This window comes from Cucurbita pepo, chromosome LG01 (assembly GCF_002806865.2).
Source record: "Cucurbita pepo subsp. pepo cultivar mu-cu-16 chromosome LG01, ASM280686v2, whole genome shotgun sequence".
NCBI lineage: Eukaryota > Viridiplantae > Streptophyta > Magnoliopsida > Cucurbitales > Cucurbitaceae > Cucurbita > Cucurbita pepo.
In genome coordinates, this window is record NC_036638.1 from 21,166,707 (window position 1) to 21,184,432 (window position 17,726).

Below are 17,726 nucleotides of genomic sequence, written 5' to 3' on the forward strand. Positions count from 1 at the left end.
AAACTATAAAAATACAACTATTTTGGTCTCTAACAAATTGATAATATGGCTTTGAACATATTAATAAATCTACGATTGATAAGATATATCTTTGACCAAGTAATATACGATTAAGGAGCAAGCAAAATAGTGGTGTTTTATTCAAATTTATCAACTATAAAATAAGTGTTTAAAAGTTCAGAGACAGGAGAGAGTGACATCAAACATCTTGGAAAAACCATAAAACACCAACCCTGTCCAAATGTCTGTCTGTCTGTTCCAAGTTGAAGGCAAAACCTCTCTTCGAAGAACAAATTATAAACATTTCACTCTAATGTAAGCCATTGTTCCTATTTCTCTTCTAATTTGAAACAGAAATCTTACAACAAAACGTGTTTCTTCTAATTTGATGGAGGGGAAAGGGCTGTATTGAGTTCCATGGGAAAAGTTTGTTTACAGTGACACAGGTAATGAATGTAATATCTTCGCACTGAAATGTAATAGATGAGTAAAGCCACAAGCTCGAGCATCGACCCGAGATTTTACGAAGAACCAAAGTTGTGCACAACCGAACATAAACACGGGCTGCAACCTGCAATAAGAAATATTGTGAACAACTAACATTTTGTGAATGGAAAATGTGATGCATAATAAGAAGCTCAGAGAAAAGAAGGTGCCGATTTTGGCTTCAGCTTGCTTACACACATTATGCTATCTTCATTTCTTGCTCTTAGTTCTGATTCCCTCAACCTTAAAAAGTTCTTGAAAATTTTCTAATTTCATACATAATTGAAGAAATGGACACTAGGTCCTTGTTTAGAGCAGAGCCACCGACGATCCTCTTTATACAATCCGTGAGTCTTGTGTAATAAAGAAGGAGCTGAGTCAAAGCCGCCCTAAGAATCTCCATTCCACACAAGAAATTACTGAAAGAAGTGATGACATCTTTGTGCATCAGCTCAATTGCAGCTTTCCATCTGCTCGCGAAGTCCTTTACAAGAGGCTGTATTTCAGCCACAGTAATTGGTCGGTCAGGATTAGAACTGAGGTCCTCCGCTGAAAAAGAGAATATTTGATAACTTCATTACTTGAATAAGTAACAGAAAGTCAAAATAAAATTGTTCAAGTACTTACAGCCGCGGGTTTTCACGAACTTGATAAGTTCACTGAAATGCTCTGCCAAGAGTTCTTCCTGCATGAAGGTATTCGCATCTTTTTAGGACTCGCTAATAAAGAGAAAAAAAAAAAAAAAAAAAAAGAACATATATTTGTCGGGGGGAGGGAAACGGTTTATAAGCAGAAGGCATGTGCAGATCACATAGGTATATTGGATATTTTTTTGACAGGTCGAGCCACTTCAGGCTATGTAAAATTATATAATATTTACAGATTTGTGGTAGCTAGTCTTCATCTCACAAAATTTTTTATGATCAATCTTTTTCATTCAATAACAAGACACTAAGCAATATTAGTTATATGCAATCAAATATCAACATCAGCAATGCAATTACGTAATTAAAAAACCATGCTAGGACATCACAATCAGCATGTTACTTGCCACAAACAAGGCTGTGTTGCTCTTCAGAAGATCCTCAAAGTGCACCAGAATTTTCCCACCTTCCGGACCAACTTCCTGAAATGAAAGTAACACCAATAAAATTTCTCATTGAAGGACACTCTTTATAGAGCTATTAACAAACTCATGTGGTGCCTGACTCGAAGGAAAAACTGAAAAAAAATAGTCTTGACCAAGTAGTTCGTTCTATTTCCTCAACGAGGGCATAAAAATTATGTGAAGATCATTCTTTTCCAATGAACTCTGTGAAGCAATGTTCTTTTTTTGAAAAGAAATATAGTGACTGAAAAAGAAAAAATACTGCAAGGCAGGATCAGGATAAGTTGCCACACATGTTATAGTCTTTCTAGCTTTATGTGAAATTACGGATTGACATTACCTACTGCCTTTATTCTCCATTGATTTCATTAGAAAAAGAGAAGCCGTGAGAGCGGATCCTAACCTTCAAAACAGAAATTGTCATATCGTAGTTGTTTATGAGAAATACTGTCTGCGATTTTGATTTTGCAAAGGTTTTGGCAAGCTTGATAAGCAAATCATCAATTGCCATTCTTAGCCGCTCCAAGTTCAAATCAAGCTGCAAAAATGGCATTGTGTATGCATAATAAGTATTCGACTAATTAGGCAGTGAAAATCTGACAAAAAAGTAAAGACATCCCATTATTGGGTCTCCTATCTACCTGTCCTTCTCCATATTCGACATTCAGATGCATAAGTGAAGCTGTAAATTCAGCATATCGCCTCATGACATAGTGAGGATGGACATCATCCTCCCACAATGTCTTCACATTTGCATTCCTTAGACTGCTGAGGTGCATGTCAAATACCATCTTAAAACGAGGCCAAAGAGCAATATTAACCTGCTCCGAATAATCCAACAACCAGGTCAGGAAGTTCATGAGTAAGCAATACAATTATCAAACTTTGGATATGAAAGAAATTTCACATTCGGACATTTACAAAATTCTCTCTTCCTTCAAATTCCAATTGAGCTACTAATCAGTTCAACATTTATTTTGGTCGTTCATAAAAGCTTACACACAGAGGAGGTTTTCAATCATAGGCCACGTACACCCTAGGGGGCCATCAACTAACACCATTGAGATCAATGGAACAGATATCTAGAAATCTAAGTAGAAGTATAATCACCATGTCAAGGAACACAGACCTTGTCTAAATATGAGTCCAAGCAAGGTATACGCCGGCGTGACATGATGAGCTGGACAAGTGAGCATTATCAGCAAGTGAATATATTATAGGTAATAAAAAATGCAACCCAAGTGAAAAAATGTCATAACCAAGTTGCACAATTAAGCTTTTCTAGAACAAGTATCTGACATATCCTGACAAGTTATGCAACAAAATCTATTCAATGGTTGTGGGTCATCTCACGTATTTTTTGTAAAAAGATAATTAAAAAATAAACATGTAATTCTTTAAAATGTAAAAAATAAAGGTAGATATTTATCAGATGAAGCCATGCTCTTAAACGATGTCGACTTGATGAAATAATATTAAATAGTTAGAAATTTCAGAAATTATTCAAATCGTAAGCTCCACTTTGACATATCCTCCTCCCGATCTTCTAGTTAGGGCATATGTCCCTCATTGAATTAAAATAGAAGCCTAGCATGGCAGAAATTCTTCAGTATATTAAGAAGCTAGAAAATTAGCACTTTTTTTGTACTTCTACAATTAGCACCAGATTCAGAGTTAAGATAATGTACCTGATGCAGATGAATTATCAGAATCATGAGCATTAGACCAATTGCATCATAACTATTTGGAAGAATTGAATTGAAGTGTTCATCAATGACAGCAAAAGGACCTGATTATTTGAAAAAAAAATGTCGGATCATGTTAACCACACTGAATTACTATAATAACGGAAAATGAAGTATCTTCCATTCATTATCTTTTCCTAAGAAGAAAAGTGAGAAATTGGCAATATCCATGGTCACAGCTTCCACATAAATCAACTCTCATTAAGATAAGTCGGAATTAGCAAGGTTAAAGTACAAAATGATGATTTTGCATTCATAGATATACGAATGATAAATTTGAAAGAAAATAGGAATATAAGATTTACAGCACAAGTTTAATGAAAGTGAAAAATCGTAATGGAAGATTCTAACTCATATTGGCAACTTAGTGTCTGTGTAGATATGCTAACTGACAATAAGCCAAGGACTTCTATCATAATTACCCGCAAAGATCTCATGAAACATAGATTCTTCCCCAAAGAAAACATCACAAAATTTATACCTGTGAAGTAGAAAGAATTCATTAGAAAACCTAAAAACTAGCTAAAAATAACATTCTGGAGGTAATAAACAAAGGTAAACTGTGAAGTACTCAGAAGTGGCAGTGTCCATTAGAAGCTTATGCAAGCTTCTAAAGAGAACTTCGTAAGGATACTTGATTGAACTGGCTTCAGCTATATGTGGAATCAACGCAGGTTCATCAATTTCCTGAATGGAGTTCACACCAAGATGTGCAGCAAGTGCAATTAGTATAAACGCAAACTTATATCAAGATGACATTTATTACATGTGATTTAAAATGTGAATGTAACCATATCACTATTTTTAATGCATCAAAACGAAAGTACAATCTAAAAATGTCAATGTAACCATATCACTATTTTTAATGCATCAAAGTGAAAGTACAATATAAGAACTAAGGAACAAAAAATAAATACAAAACTTCAGTAAAATCAGCTAAAAGGACCAAGTCTGCTACTAGTTCGAACAAGAATGAAGAAAAGAAGAAATGAATAATTAAGAGAATGAAAGAAGTCACAAATTAGAATTCAAACAAGAGTGAGAGAACCATTGCGTGATCAAGGAGGTTACAAGAATTAAGATAATAATAAAACCTTCAATATCTTTATTCTATCACCAAGTGCAAAAACAGCAGAGCGGTTCTTCAGTGGTTCCCTTCCTCTCAAGAAAAGACCTGAACTTCTAGCTTCAACCCCAATCAGATCACTAGATGTTGCTATGTCTAACTGTAGTTTCTCTAGTGCCTGTATGTAAGCGCGGAAGTGTGCACTCAAAACCTGAAAAACATGAGTATTGGTTTTAATACATCAATAGCTCAATTCTCATATATAAATGTTTTCCCTTAAAAAAAACGAAACAATTGTTTTTATTGATTTGTGAAAATATATCATGTGGCCTGCTGAAACATATGTATAGGCCAAATAATGCACGTTGATCATAAGGAAGATACCATAAACTAGTTATTTTTGGATCCAAAAATACTCCAAATCATTTCTTCTAATCTTGAATCTAATACCCCTTTGAGTAGTGGCAAAGTAATGTCATATCAATTCCAAAGGAAGACACGACAATATTCATAGACAAGAAGCACGTTAGAAGATTGATCTTTCCATTATGACTATAGGAAGAAAAAGTATTAGACAATTTACACTACGAAATGGCATGGTAAACAACATTGTCGAAGAATCTAGTATGAGTTTGTGTCTTCTCCGTGAATACTCCTTCATTTCTCTCTTTGATTTCAATTTTCTTTTCAAAACCAAACATTGTTAACATAGTCCGCCAACTTACATCATGCCAGCATCAATTATTTGAAACTTCCAGGTCAAGAAAAAAAAATCAAGAGAACCATGAATCTCCCGCATGGAAACAACTCAAAACAATAATCGCTTACAATTTCTCTGAGTAATATTTTGTCCAAGGATTTGACTTGTTCCTCGAGGGTTTGTTCAATTAAACCATGCATTCTATTAAAGAATAAATGATTTCTTCAACAATTACCTTGTTCATTGTATCAATATATGCTGTCCGAACCTCATTATAAACTTCCTTGCTATGATCCTTGAGGAAAGAAATAACATACCTACATTATCATTAAGGTAGCAAAATCTAAGAAAGTAATCAATGATAAACCTCAGGTAGAGAAAAAAGACGCAGATCATGGTGTAATATTGAATTTCATAGATAAAAATAACAGGGGAAGGAACAAGTAATTATTGTTGAGGTCGACATTGATTATTACTTCATTGTGTATATGGGTCATAAAAAAACAAAGAAAATCAATTGAAAAACCAACATCAAATAGAAAAAGAAACACATCAAAATATTCAGCAGTAATAATATATTTTGTCAATCAATTCTCTAAATTACATGCAGAAAAGGAAAACAAAAACCTAATTTCTATCTCAGACTGGAAGGTCGCCATAAAATTTTCTTTTACAATGATTTGTGGAATCATAGGGAGGTCCACAAAATCTCTTTTACAAAATTATACATGTACCCCTCACAACAGGATACTGATAGACATGTCGAATGATTTGGAGCAAAATTGGAAAACTCAACTTCAACAGGAACCTTTATGAGAGGGAGGAGAGAAGTGTTTTCTTAGCATAAGTATTGACACCTGCAGGATTCCCATGATTGAAGAAATGGAATATTGACAAAATAGGGAATTTGTTGAATAAATCCATGTCCTAAATTCTGCTAGATCAGCCTGAAGGTTCGCCAGATCAACTTTACTACTTTTTTGTAGAAGTACAAAAGCTCCTAAAGTTGTCAGATTCTTCTTTTAGACTCTCTTAATGCAAAACAAACATGGTATATGGAATCCAAACGAGAATCCTTATTTATTTCTTCCCCCAGATACATGAATGACAAGGGATGCCATGGCAGAAGTTCTAGATCAGTCTCTAAACTCAGGAAGTTGTGTAGTCCTAAGGGTCTTGAAGAGTGGCTCCTCTACAACTTTTTGTTGGGCATGGATTAAAAAACAAGGTCAAGAGTTCACAGTTCATGGTGGCTGGTGCTATCCTTTGGCAAGTCTAGCTTCTTTTGGAGATCTGTCTTGATGGAGAAAAGATTGTAGATGCAATCATTTTCCCTTTAGACAATGAAGAATACATTATTAGCAGAATCAGTTTCCTTCTATAAAAAATATTTTGATTAAGCCATTTTATAATCATATCTGCTTTCTGACACAAGTCAATTGAAAATCTTCTTCGTGACTTCTTGGCAGTGAAGAATGCCTTACCCTCCCCTGTTTTGTGATATATTATCTTAGAATTTACCATTGTATCTTATCAATTGGCCTTGAAAATATATATATAAATAAGTTCGTTGAAAATTTGTTGGCACAATGAGTATCTGTTTATTCTATAGTTGGTAGTCTTCCATCAGACTACAATGAAAAGACAAGTATGGAAAGAGAAATTTTTTTAACTTACTTGTACTTCAAAAGAACACTCTGTTGAAGGATCTGGATATTTGTCTTTGGTTTTCTCAGAGCGTGGAGTTTCTGGACAATGAAGTCAAAGACCTAATGATAAAATACACAGAATGTATAGTTATTTAATAACGGCCCGTGGTACAAACAAAAAGAAACAAATATTCAATTGCGGATATATATGCACTTAAATTGGAATTCTAGCTAGCACCAACGGCAAATGACCAGAGGATACTGAAAAAAAGTTAAGTGCTTTCTGCAAAAAAAAAATGTGTTTCACCTTTAAAGTTCATGATAAAGAACCAAAAAAGTAAGTAGTAGCATACTCGTGAAAATTCTACGAAACCACCAATTCAAAATTTATAATCCAATGTTGAGTCAATGGTCACCACATCATTTATCTCTAATATGAAATAATTAAGAGATTAACCTCATCTTAACATCATCAATTGGAATGATGTATAATTTGTATCTATTAAAAAGAAAAGGACTGATGCATAAATCCAAAGGGCATACATGACCTAACAGACTTCCAGAATAACGGAAAGCAAATATCTTTACCTTATCAATCTTGACAAATGTTACATGCCTAACTTGTCAATTATGTAACATCCCTAATTTAACCTAAGTGATTGTTAACACTCACATATCATGCTTAAACTAATTACAATAACAGAAAGAGGGGAAAAAAGTGTATGCTGTTTCTAAACTACCAACATCATCTCTGGTGTCAAGAGTTACAGAAAAACTGGAAGATGATTTCAAATTTAATCGCTTCTCTACATATTTTAACTACTGCTATACTACTTGAGCCCTGTGAATGAGGCTGGAGTAGATAACACACTAATTCATCAAGTATCACCAAGAAAACACAGACAAACATTTATTTCCAAGGGAATATAGCTGCTGTGAACAAAAAACAACCTTAGATACTGCTTTCTGACGGAGTTTTTCAAGCTCGGGTTGTACATCCTTTAGTGCTTTGGAATTTTTTATCACGGGATCCACTTCCACGACCATTAGTTTCTTACTTAGAATCTCAAGAGTTCTCAAATATTCATCATTCACCTGGATAAAGGAACAAAGGTCCATGGGAACATCCAACATAAGCATTTAATGAAAAAGGGGAAGGAAATACAAAAAAATTCAAATTTATGCACCACACATTTTGCGCAGACAAACCAAATTCAAGAACGGGTGATTAGCACCCTTGTATTAGAATGAGCTATTGATAACTACTCAAAATATATGCCTTTTTAATTTAAAGAAAAAAGGAAAACTAAATTAATAAGGACAATAACACGATATATAAGAGGGATACCAAAAAATTAAAGGTGTCCAAAAACAAATTTAGAGCAAGAACAGAAAGAAAGTGAATAACAAACAATATCAAGCTTCAAATGGAAGGAGTGAAATGTACGGATACCAACAATACCTCTCCATCAACAATTATGTCTATCATCCTTGGAGGGACAATGATCTCTTCAACAAACTTCGCCAATTTTGATTCTGCCACCTGAATAAGAACATAAAGCCAGTAGTACATGAGAAAAAATGATAGAGTAGGAACACATAATAGTGATGTATGTAACCTGAGTTAAAATAATGAGAACATGCAATTCATCTTTTCAAAAAAAAAAAACCAACTGCTGCATGAATTCACATGGATTCTCACTTACAGAAGTATTAAAGAGAAAGAAAAAAGAAAAAAGAAACTTTTCGGGACCCCATGAATGCATTTACTGGGCCCCTAATCTTTCATGTCCCATAAACAACCTTTTTCTATAGGAAAGTTATCATTTCACAGACTAAACGAAATTACAAAAGGGGAGGAAAGCTAAGCCCCAAAAAAGTCCTATTTAACAACTTCCAGAGTACACAGATGAGAAAGCACATGCTATTTAAACAAGAATGTGCTTGTTCCCACCTGAAAAGCAACGCCTAGAATGAGAAGGATTCCTAAAAAAAAAAAACTAATAAGGAACACCGTGATATCACAAAGAAAATACTTAAGCATCTCCTGTTACTTTGTGGAGAGTGTTGTGCTGTGGTAAGTATCTGAAGAAGCATTTTTTTATTAGCATGTAGAAAAATCAATAGAGAATAAAAGAAGCATTTTTCCTCGCTAAATGGAAATACATCAATAGTCTTATTAATGAATATACAAAGTTGCTTTGTTTTGGGGGAAAAAGAAAAAGAAAACACATGAAGTCTTGAACTGCTACTCAAAATCAATGTCAAATGCATATTACGTATTTATTGAACTTTATTTATTTATTTATTTATTTATTTTATTTTTTTTTTATTTTTTGCAAAAAAAACAAGTCTCAACAAAAAAGGAGTCCAACCCTAACAATATAAAAAAAGAACTACAATCGAGAAGAACAAGACCAACTTTAATTACAAAAAGGACTAGTAATTGATGTCGACAAGGAGGCATTAAACCTAGTCACCTCTCAAACTTCCTCACACGATCTCTCACCCCTCTAAAAATTCTATAGTTCCTCTCAAGCCAAATGTCCCACAAAATTGCAAAGAAACTAGTTTGCCACAAAACTTTCCCTTCTTCCCTGAAGGGAGGATTCAAAAGCACCTCCTCCAACTAAGCTCCGCCATCTAGTCCGAGTCCAACAAATACTGATCAATCTCATCCAACAATATTATCAAAATACGATAGTTAAAGAAGTCAAAAATGTTGCTACAAAATGATCATCGCACCTAAGACCAATGAGGGAGGGAGGATGATAGAGGAGAGAGGAGAGAGCATTTTTTTCGAGGAGGGAGGGGGTAGCAAATGGTTAAAGCATGAACATGATTTGTTTTTATATAGGTATACTTTTAAATCACATAAATATCTTTAAAGTTTCTGGAAAATAGGAATGTGACAATATTTTGCTAAATTAAACAGCAGTGGATATTGCAACTAAGTTAACCGTTGTAATGACCTAATGAGATCCAAAGAATTAAACTTTTCAGTTTTCTCAAATTACCAATGTAATGAAGTTTCTTCATCCAATGGAGAATACCTTGCGATTCTTGAGCTTCAGACCCATATCCATTGACTTCTCCTGCAGGACCTTAATGTCTGCACTGATTGAACCAATTTCAGCCTGAAATTTTAAAATACATATATTTATATTAATTCCTCGGAAAGAGAATCTTTAGGATGAACAGAAGTAAACAAAAGAAATCATGATTCTTTTTTTTTTTTTTTTTTTTTTTTTTTTTTTTTTNACTCCTTTAAGAAGATACAAATAAAAGTAGACTTAAACTCAAGAAGGTCAATGTAACTCCATATACAATTAAAATTTGAGACAGTTAACCTAAAGCCCCATAGAATTTCATCTAACGAGGACTGAAAATCATACCGAGAAACCAGATACAAGCTTCAGAAAACAGCAATGCAGGAGTTTCTATTATTGAAAAAAAAAAAATTGATGTAGGATATCATAAAATAAACAAGATGCTTCTAAAAATTGCAACACAAACCCTTTCTTAATTCCCGGTAATTATATAATTTTTTAAGGGCTTTGTTATAATTTACCATGCATTAGAAAAATAGTTTAACCAAAAATATGCACACAAGGACCAATAAATGTAGATATTTAGTAATGCATAAAAAAGAGCTTTATGTAAAAGGCGTGAAAAGGTTTGCAACTAATATCTTTTCAGACATAAAAGGAAACTACTGTTAATATACTCATATTCGTACAAGTTCAGACTTCAAAGAAGGCGTAATGATACAGAACAATACTACAGACTGATACAAGCAGGTTGTTGTCTTCCACTAAAACATTCGATATTACTTAAGTACCAGAACAACAGCCAAAATACCTGGAAACCACTGAGAAGAGTTTCCATCTGGGATAAAATGTTATCGCAGTCACAAATTTGTTCATGAAGTGAAACTAAGTTATCACTCTCTTTAATATATTCCTGTAATGTTTGAACAATAAAAGTGAGCCCTTAATACTGGAACTAATAGACCACAAATACATGTACATATTTGTATGTTTACACAAGCAAGTTAAGTGTATGCTTATCAGTTATATGTGTAAATAGGTTTATACGTAATACCAATCTAATTCAACTGGATAGATTTTGATGCTTCTTTTCCATGATAAGAAACAATATATTGACAAGAGACAGCATACTAAGAAAAAGGAAAATAAAAATATGCCCCACTTGCAGGATCCAAGAATATTAAAATAGATATCAGCAACTGCTGCTAATCATAAAAGGAGAACAATTACTATAACATAGATAACAATACCGTCTTGCATGAAAACAAGCATAGAACATGAAATTATAAACCAAACAAAAACCCACAAGCTTAGCATCCAGTTTGTTCTAACTAACCACATCAACTACTCCGATGTGTGGCATCTTACATGTTTAAAGTTGGGTCTTAAAGTAAACATATTAGTGAATAAAAGTAAGTAATAGCCAATTCTGATAGTACCAATCATTACTTTTGAGCAGATTCTTTTGCCAAAGTACTCTTGCAGCGCTAAACATTGTATAAATAGATGTCTATAACCATGCTTAAGGACGGGCTCACAGACAAGGCAAGATAATATACTCACTCTTAAAATGAAAGGGATAGAAAAGATTATAAATATTCAAAGCTAGAATTGGAAACAAAAGAAATTAAGAAACGATGACAAACCTGTATAGAATCCAGCTCAACCTGCCGCAAATTGTTTTCAACTCCCTTTGTATACTCCCTCAGTTTTACACCTTTAGAAAGTATGTTTGCAACTACCTGATTAATAAAGAATTCAATTTTTTATAAAAAAAATTTCTTTAGACCTCTTCAAAGTACGGAGATAACAGCATAATGCAAAAATCCAAAACAGTCGTAATGACAATTACACTGAAACCAGAGAGTGTGCATCTTTAATATTTGACTAATTGATCAGATTACCCTGCCTACAAATGGACCATACGAATTAATTTCTAGTTCTAGATATGTACTATTGATCTTACGACAAGTGCAAATTGTGACAACTAATAAAATAAGTCCATCTGAGTTTTTAAGACGATTAAGAATTGGAATGTATTTCATATGATCTCATAGATCTCTTGATGCTTAAAGAACAAGACATTCAAATACATTTCAAGGATTCCAAGTTTTAGGATAACCAAGGATTGGAATGCACTTCGTATGGTCTGAAAGACCACTTGATGCTTAATGAAAGATAAACAACCAGTACAAGTTGGTCTAATGGTCATTAGGGAAAGTGAAAAAGTAAAAGGACTTTAGGAGAATAGGTTCAAAATCCTATCCTACCCACCTACTTAAGATATCAAAATCCCTCAAGTTTTGAACATTCAAATGTAATAGGGTTAAGCAGTTGTTCCCTAAGAATAGTTGAGATCGCATAAGCTAGATCGAACGCACACGAGTATATTTATTTTTTTAAAAATTCTATAACCTTCCCAGAATAGTTGAAGTCATGCTCAAGAAAACTAGATATCAAATAACCCAAGAGAGTGGTTTAAGCACCAAGGAGGGTGGTCATAATTTCAAATTTCAGAGTAGATATGTCATATTCTGGCAAGAGATGAAACCATTAGCATCTCAGTTTCAAGATTCTTCATCTATGAATAATGTACAATACTACCAAGTGATTAAGCACATAGTCACAGTTATATATTTAATGCCTACAGAAAAAAAAATTGAAATTTGTTTTCATTTTAGTGAAAACTCAAGCTTTCATTAAGGCGAATGGAAGATTCTAGACAAGTAATACAAGCTAAATGGGGAAAAGACACTACCACAATGTAAAATGCACTGATAACGATTTTAAAGAGATTACGATTTTAAAGATAAACCTCTCAATAATTTTTTAAAAAAAGTACACCAAAGATTGAAATAACTTACATCATCATCTTTACATTCCTCAAGCTCTTGCTGTAGTCCTTCCAATGAAATGTCATCACTGTAAAACGGAACAAATTGATACCACACTCAAATTCGGTGATTCAATAGTAGAAGGTAATAAATATAATAACCAAATAAACTCATGATATTCTTCTTAACTAACGAAAATCTTAGCCCACCATACAATTGTGGCCATTAACATTGTTAGGATAGCTGAAGAAGAAAATATTGCGTATGCTTCATACAGGAATAAGAAACTTGAGTATGCACATACCTGCAAGCATCCTCCTCAACATTCAAGTCCCCAACAAATGATTCCAAGTCAAATACATTCTTCTGGGCCTTGTTGGCTTCGTCATAAGAGTGACTCTGCAGTACGTAAAGAAACATAACAAAATATTTAATAAATTCACTGTCCAAAACTGAATTGTAATCGAGCTTGTTTTTAGTTAACATAAACGCAGCTCAATATCCATGATTAAATGTAGATACATTCATAATCTTCACTTTTGAAAGATCTTGTAGCAGATACCAACACCCTCACTTACGAGTTTATGTACTAACTTGGTTGAATGAGAATAATTATCCGGAAAGTTCGTAAGATAAACTAGAACGGAGATTAATTTACCATACCACATGGTCAATCGCAGTATCGGCCATCCCTTCCGAATTGGCCAAGAAAGCTTAACAGACAGTCCGCCAGCACGATCTAGATTCACCACAAACCAATGGGGTCATGGAAATACAAAGCCTGAGCTTCTAACATTCACAATTAGCGATCACTTAATCATTCACCAGATAAGAAAATGTCCGTCGAGATCACAGAAGGGTACGCATCAATTTAAGTACAAGTGCAGAATTGCATTTCAACTTTAAAATAGTAGCTAAATTCACACTGACCCGACACCTCGCATACGTTTTGAGAAGATGGAAGAGATGGAAGGATCCGGTAGAAACCAAAGGGTTTTGCAGATCAGAGAGGGGTTCGAGGACCGGAGCCGGCAGAGCCGCTTTGGCGCTTGGTTGTCCAATTCCTCAGTTACGCCTCAGAATTCCGAAATTAATCTAAACCAACCGAAACAACTGGATGTCGGTGATTTCTTCAAAACTGTGGAGAGAATGAGGAATGTCTCTCTTCTCCGGAGGATTGAATTTGCATACTGTTGGTTTGATTGGAAGAAAGAGAATCAGCTGATCTTCATGTATCGTCAACAACGTAGCAAGCACAGCACCCGCGAGAAAGGCCTCTGCTTCTATTTACTTTCCAACGATCTTCCTTTTCTTCTTTTCCTTTTTCCTCAGTTTAGATTTTTTTTTTTTCAAAATCTATGTATACTCCTTACTTACCATTGAATAGTCAATTTATACCTCTAATTTCATTTGCAAACCGATAATAATATAATTAAATTCATGTAGCATTTTAAATAATTAATAATTTTTTAATCTAATTTCTGCATGGACGCCTTTTAAACCGAAGATAACTCGTGTTACAAGTATATACATGTCTAAACTATATTTTTAAATAAAATATAAAAAATGATGTGAATTCAAATTTATTCATTCAAAAAGTAAAGTAAACACTTAACAAAAAAAATCATCATGAACTAAGTCTATATTGATATATATATATATATATATAAAACAATACAATCATAGTTTGATGAAAGATCACTCATAATATGGATGATTAGTTGCCTCTATAGCTATTTACTATGTTGCTATACCAAATGTAAATTGTTTAAAAAGGAAGTCCAAACTTTGAGGCCTACAAATTCTGAAATAATCCATAATCATTTTGGCGACTTTTAATTAAACAAAATTTGTGAATGTTTCCATTATTTAATTTGGAAGGATAATTGGGTATTACCATGTTGTCTTAGTGCACACATCATTAGAAATAGCAGGTTAAATTATATTGGAAACCCTCGTATTTTTTTTTATTTTAGTGGCAATTTTTTTTTTCTTTAGACTTTGTCACTATAAATAATAAAATATAGAATGAGTTGCTTGTTTACTAAAACATTTAAACAATGTACTATCAAAATAAAAGGTTTTTTTCATTAAAATATTTATCTGGAATGCCAAATAATTTCGCTAGAAAATATATATTGAAAGAGAAAAGGACCACTTGACTAGAAAACATTCCTAGACTCCCACATAATATCAATGGATTCAAGCTTCTCTGTCCATCCGACCTTTTTTGTTGGAAGTTCAAAAGGAAGAACCCATAGCCACATCAAATGAACCAAGAGGGAAGTACAATAATATCAAATCAAGACCCTTCACCATCTTGAATCTCCAAAGTGATAGATACCAAATTAGTAGTATGGCATGGGAATGAACATGATCAAAGCCACCTAACTAGAAAGATTTGGGATGTTTGTAGATACAATTACTAATGATCAATATTATTAAAGGTAAACATCGTCAATCTAGCACAAAAATATATACTCTTGACTAGAAAATCGAAAGCTCAAAGCTCTCGTTCGGAAAGCGTTGAACTCAAGAGAAAAAAAGAGACAGGAAAACAAAAAATCACTTTTATCATATCCTTCCACACACAATTGAGGTGAGGTAAAAGCAAGGCAGGTACACCTTAACAAGTGAAATATCATTATCTATTACCAGCCCAAAACAGATATCTCAGCAGAAGTAACTAGTAAGCAGCAGAAATCCGTAAGTGAGATCCTAAAATAAAATAAGTATATCAAGAATTCTCATACCTATTAACAATTCGTATACATATACGTACAACTTTTGATTCTGCTGTAACCTTTTCAGAAGTGTGAACTCAGTCAAGGCCTTCAGAAACACTTTCTCCACCATTAACAGCACTGACACTTGACCCAATGGTAATATATCTCCCTTGCTAATCTCCCCAATTGCCATCTTTCAAGCTCCATGTCCATGTACAAATGGATAAACTCTCAGCGGACACAAGAAATTCCGTTACAGATAATCAACCAAATGACAAACAATATCAGACACACAGCAGCATCAACAGCAAGTGCGATCCTCACGTGACGCCACCACCTTCTCCGGATGCTTGAGCTTGATCTCCTCAATGGATTGATGTCTTTCTCCACTGGAATTGAAGACCCCGATCCACCCTGATTACCAGATTCCAACGAAACCGAATCAACCTTCAAACCTCTATCTGTAGACTTTCTTTGCTCCTCCATCTCAATACCTCTCATTGTAATCACATGGTCCTTTCCCTTTTTCTTCTCTGGTTTGCTTAACTTCCCCAACAGAGGGGCTTTCGTGGAAGCCAAAATGTCAACTTGGCCATTCACATTACTCGGAGATGGAGATAGGCCATTGTTCGAGGAAGGGGTTTCAGCCATCCAATCCTTACCGCTATTGGAGACATTCTCAAGAGAGGTGATTAATTTACGAATTGCAGGCAGTAACTGTTCCTGCAGACTAATGAAGTTCACAGTTGAGAAACTCCCTCGTGAACCCTTCCTTGCTACCTTTATGAATTCATCTCTCAACTGCTCTAGAAACTGAAGAAGAGCCTGATTACCAATAACTTCATCAGCAATTGCAAAATAAATATACCCTTCTTTCATCAAGAACCCATAAGCTTTTTTACCCAATGTCTCAAAATACCACTTGTGAAAGGGAGGGGCACTTTTCAAGCATAAATCAGCCAAATTCTCAATCTCCTGGTCACCATTACTATACACATAGAGCATACGTTCGCCCCTTGAAACAGAACAGTAGTAAATTTTGCTATGATCCGGATTCATTTGAAGAATGGAAGATTACCAGCAAATTCGGCAGCACCGAAGCAACTCCTAGAAATCAAGGCTAAACAAACACCTTTCACTATCCACCTTTCTTTTCGAAGTATCTGAAATTCATCAGTCTGGCTTTTCGAGCGACAAGATAGCAAGTAATTTTGGCTAATCCTTCCAGAAACCGAACAAATTGCAAGTAAATTACCGGTAACAGATCCAAAGCAATTGAAGAAGAGCCGATGGAGTTTTACTTCTTTCTATGAATTCAGAAGAACACAACCTGCTCTCCTAAGTTGAATATTCTGCCATTAGAAGATTAAGACACGGAAAACAAGTTGAGCACAATCGATAATACAGATCGTCTTCTAATGCACGAAGAGTTCCAAATAAGAAATAATACAAAAGTAAAATGGAAAGAGGTTAACAGAGACCGACTCAAATAGCAAATAATCAAACTAAACAAAAATCAAGCCAGTAAGTAGTCAACGATCAAGTAAGTTCAGCTCAAGACTGAACAAATAAACAACCAGACCGTCAAATTCCATAACTCTAGCAACTGAACTGCTTGAGAGATTCTAACTAAACATTCAGTACACCACAAGCGGAAAAAAAAAAAAAAAAAAAAAACCTCTAGCAAATTTCCACCACCGAGAGAGAGATCGCGAATTTCTCTCCACCAAAATAGGTCTCCGAATCATTCAGAATCTGAGAGATAATGAACAGGAAATACGGAGAGGAAACTACGAAGAGAAAGTTTACAATTTGGACAAATCGGTAGCTTTCTCATTTTTGACTTCCCCGCTGGCTGGAGGACTTGGGCTGAAGAAAAAAATCGGCGAGGATTTTCTTTCTTTTTCTTTTTCTTTTCGAGGGAATATGGAAACACGCACGCCTTTTCTGTCTTTTTTTTTTTTTTTTTTTTTTTTTTTTTATTTTTTTTTTTTNTTTCTGAAATCTGAATTTATGCAAAATCAATATTTGTTGAGCTTGTAGCGTTTTAATTTGTGTGAGCCAACGTAAGAACCAAGAAAGAATTCCTGTTTTGCTTCGACGGTAAGGAGGGCATAAAGATCAAAGTGGCTTTTAGTTTAAAATGAATACTCAATTATTTCACACTCTAATTTTAATCTTTTGAATTTGAATGCATTCCTATGAGCTCAATCATATTCAAATTTATTGGATTTTTATCACTATAATTATTATAATTATTATAATTGAAGAAACTGTAATTATCATATCCTTTTTTTCTTTATATAAAAATTATCATATTCACTTTTTTTACACACAATATGCAATTTAATTATTATATCTA

At 34.0% G+C, this 17,726-nt stretch overlaps 2 protein-coding genes across 5 annotated transcripts; both read right to left on the reverse strand.

Annotated features, from left to right (window-relative positions):
* Positions 1–110: 110 nt before the first annotated feature.
* On the reverse strand, positions 111–13,983 carry LOC111801863 (vacuolar protein sorting-associated protein 52 A-like). Of its 3 annotated transcripts, none has more exons than XM_023686061.1 (22): positions 13,569–13,983; positions 13,302–13,377; positions 12,943–13,037; positions 12,669–12,726; positions 11,451–11,546; positions 10,616–10,717; positions 9,808–9,891; positions 8,217–8,297; positions 7,706–7,849; positions 6,783–6,874; positions 5,341–5,422; positions 4,434–4,616; positions 3,911–4,026; positions 3,762–3,820; positions 3,283–3,383; positions 2,724–2,774; positions 2,236–2,415; positions 1,998–2,132; positions 1,538–1,612; positions 1,114–1,171; positions 681–1,035; positions 111–571 (listed from the first exon to the last, which is right to left on the reverse strand). In XM_023686061.1, the coding sequence occupies exons 2-21, from the start codon at positions 13,326–13,328 to the stop codon at positions 731–733; spliced, it is 2,124 nt and encodes a 707-aa protein (XP_023541829.1). In that variant the 5' UTR covers positions 13,329–13,377; positions 13,569–13,983; the 3' UTR covers positions 111–571; positions 681–730. The 3 variants fall into 3 exon arrangements, with proteins under 3 accessions (XP_023541829.1, XP_023541844.1, XP_023541836.1); XM_023686076.1 differs by having other exon boundaries at positions 11,451–11,521; positions 13,297–13,427; XM_023686068.1 differs by lacking the exon at positions 10,616–10,717.
* A 1,203-nt stretch (positions 13,984–15,186) lies between these two features.
* LOC111779551 (phytolongin Phyl1.1-like) lies at positions 15,187–17,315 on the reverse strand. Of its 2 annotated transcripts, none has more exons than XM_023659622.1 (2): positions 17,043–17,315; positions 15,187–16,694 (listed from the first exon to the last, which is right to left on the reverse strand). In XM_023659622.1, exon 2 carries the CDS (start codon positions 16,421–16,423, stop codon positions 15,596–15,598), a length of 828 nt encoding a protein of 275 aa, XP_023515390.1. In that variant the 5' UTR covers positions 16,424–16,694; positions 17,043–17,315; the 3' UTR covers positions 15,187–15,595. The 2 variants fall into 2 exon arrangements, with proteins under 2 accessions (XP_023515390.1, XP_023515383.1); XM_023659615.1 differs by having other exon boundaries at positions 15,187–16,716.
* Positions 17,316–17,726: the final 411 nt, after the last annotated feature.

Coding starts and splice junctions, on each gene's coding strand:
- LOC111801863 (XM_023686061.1), bottom strand. CDS start 13,328: ATGGCCGATACTGCGATTGACCATGTG. Junction 2,416..2,723: donor TGGACTCATATTTAGACAAG/GTCTGTGTTCCT, acceptor TATTCGGAGCAG/GTTAATATTGCTCTTTGGCC. Junction 1,172..1,537: donor GCAACACAGCCTTGTTTGTG/GCAAGTAACATG, acceptor ACCTTCATGCAG/GAAGAACTCTTGGCAGAGCA.
- LOC111779551 (XM_023659622.1), bottom strand. CDS start 16,423: ATGAATCCGGATCATAGCAAAATTTACTACTGTTCTGTTTCAAGGGGC.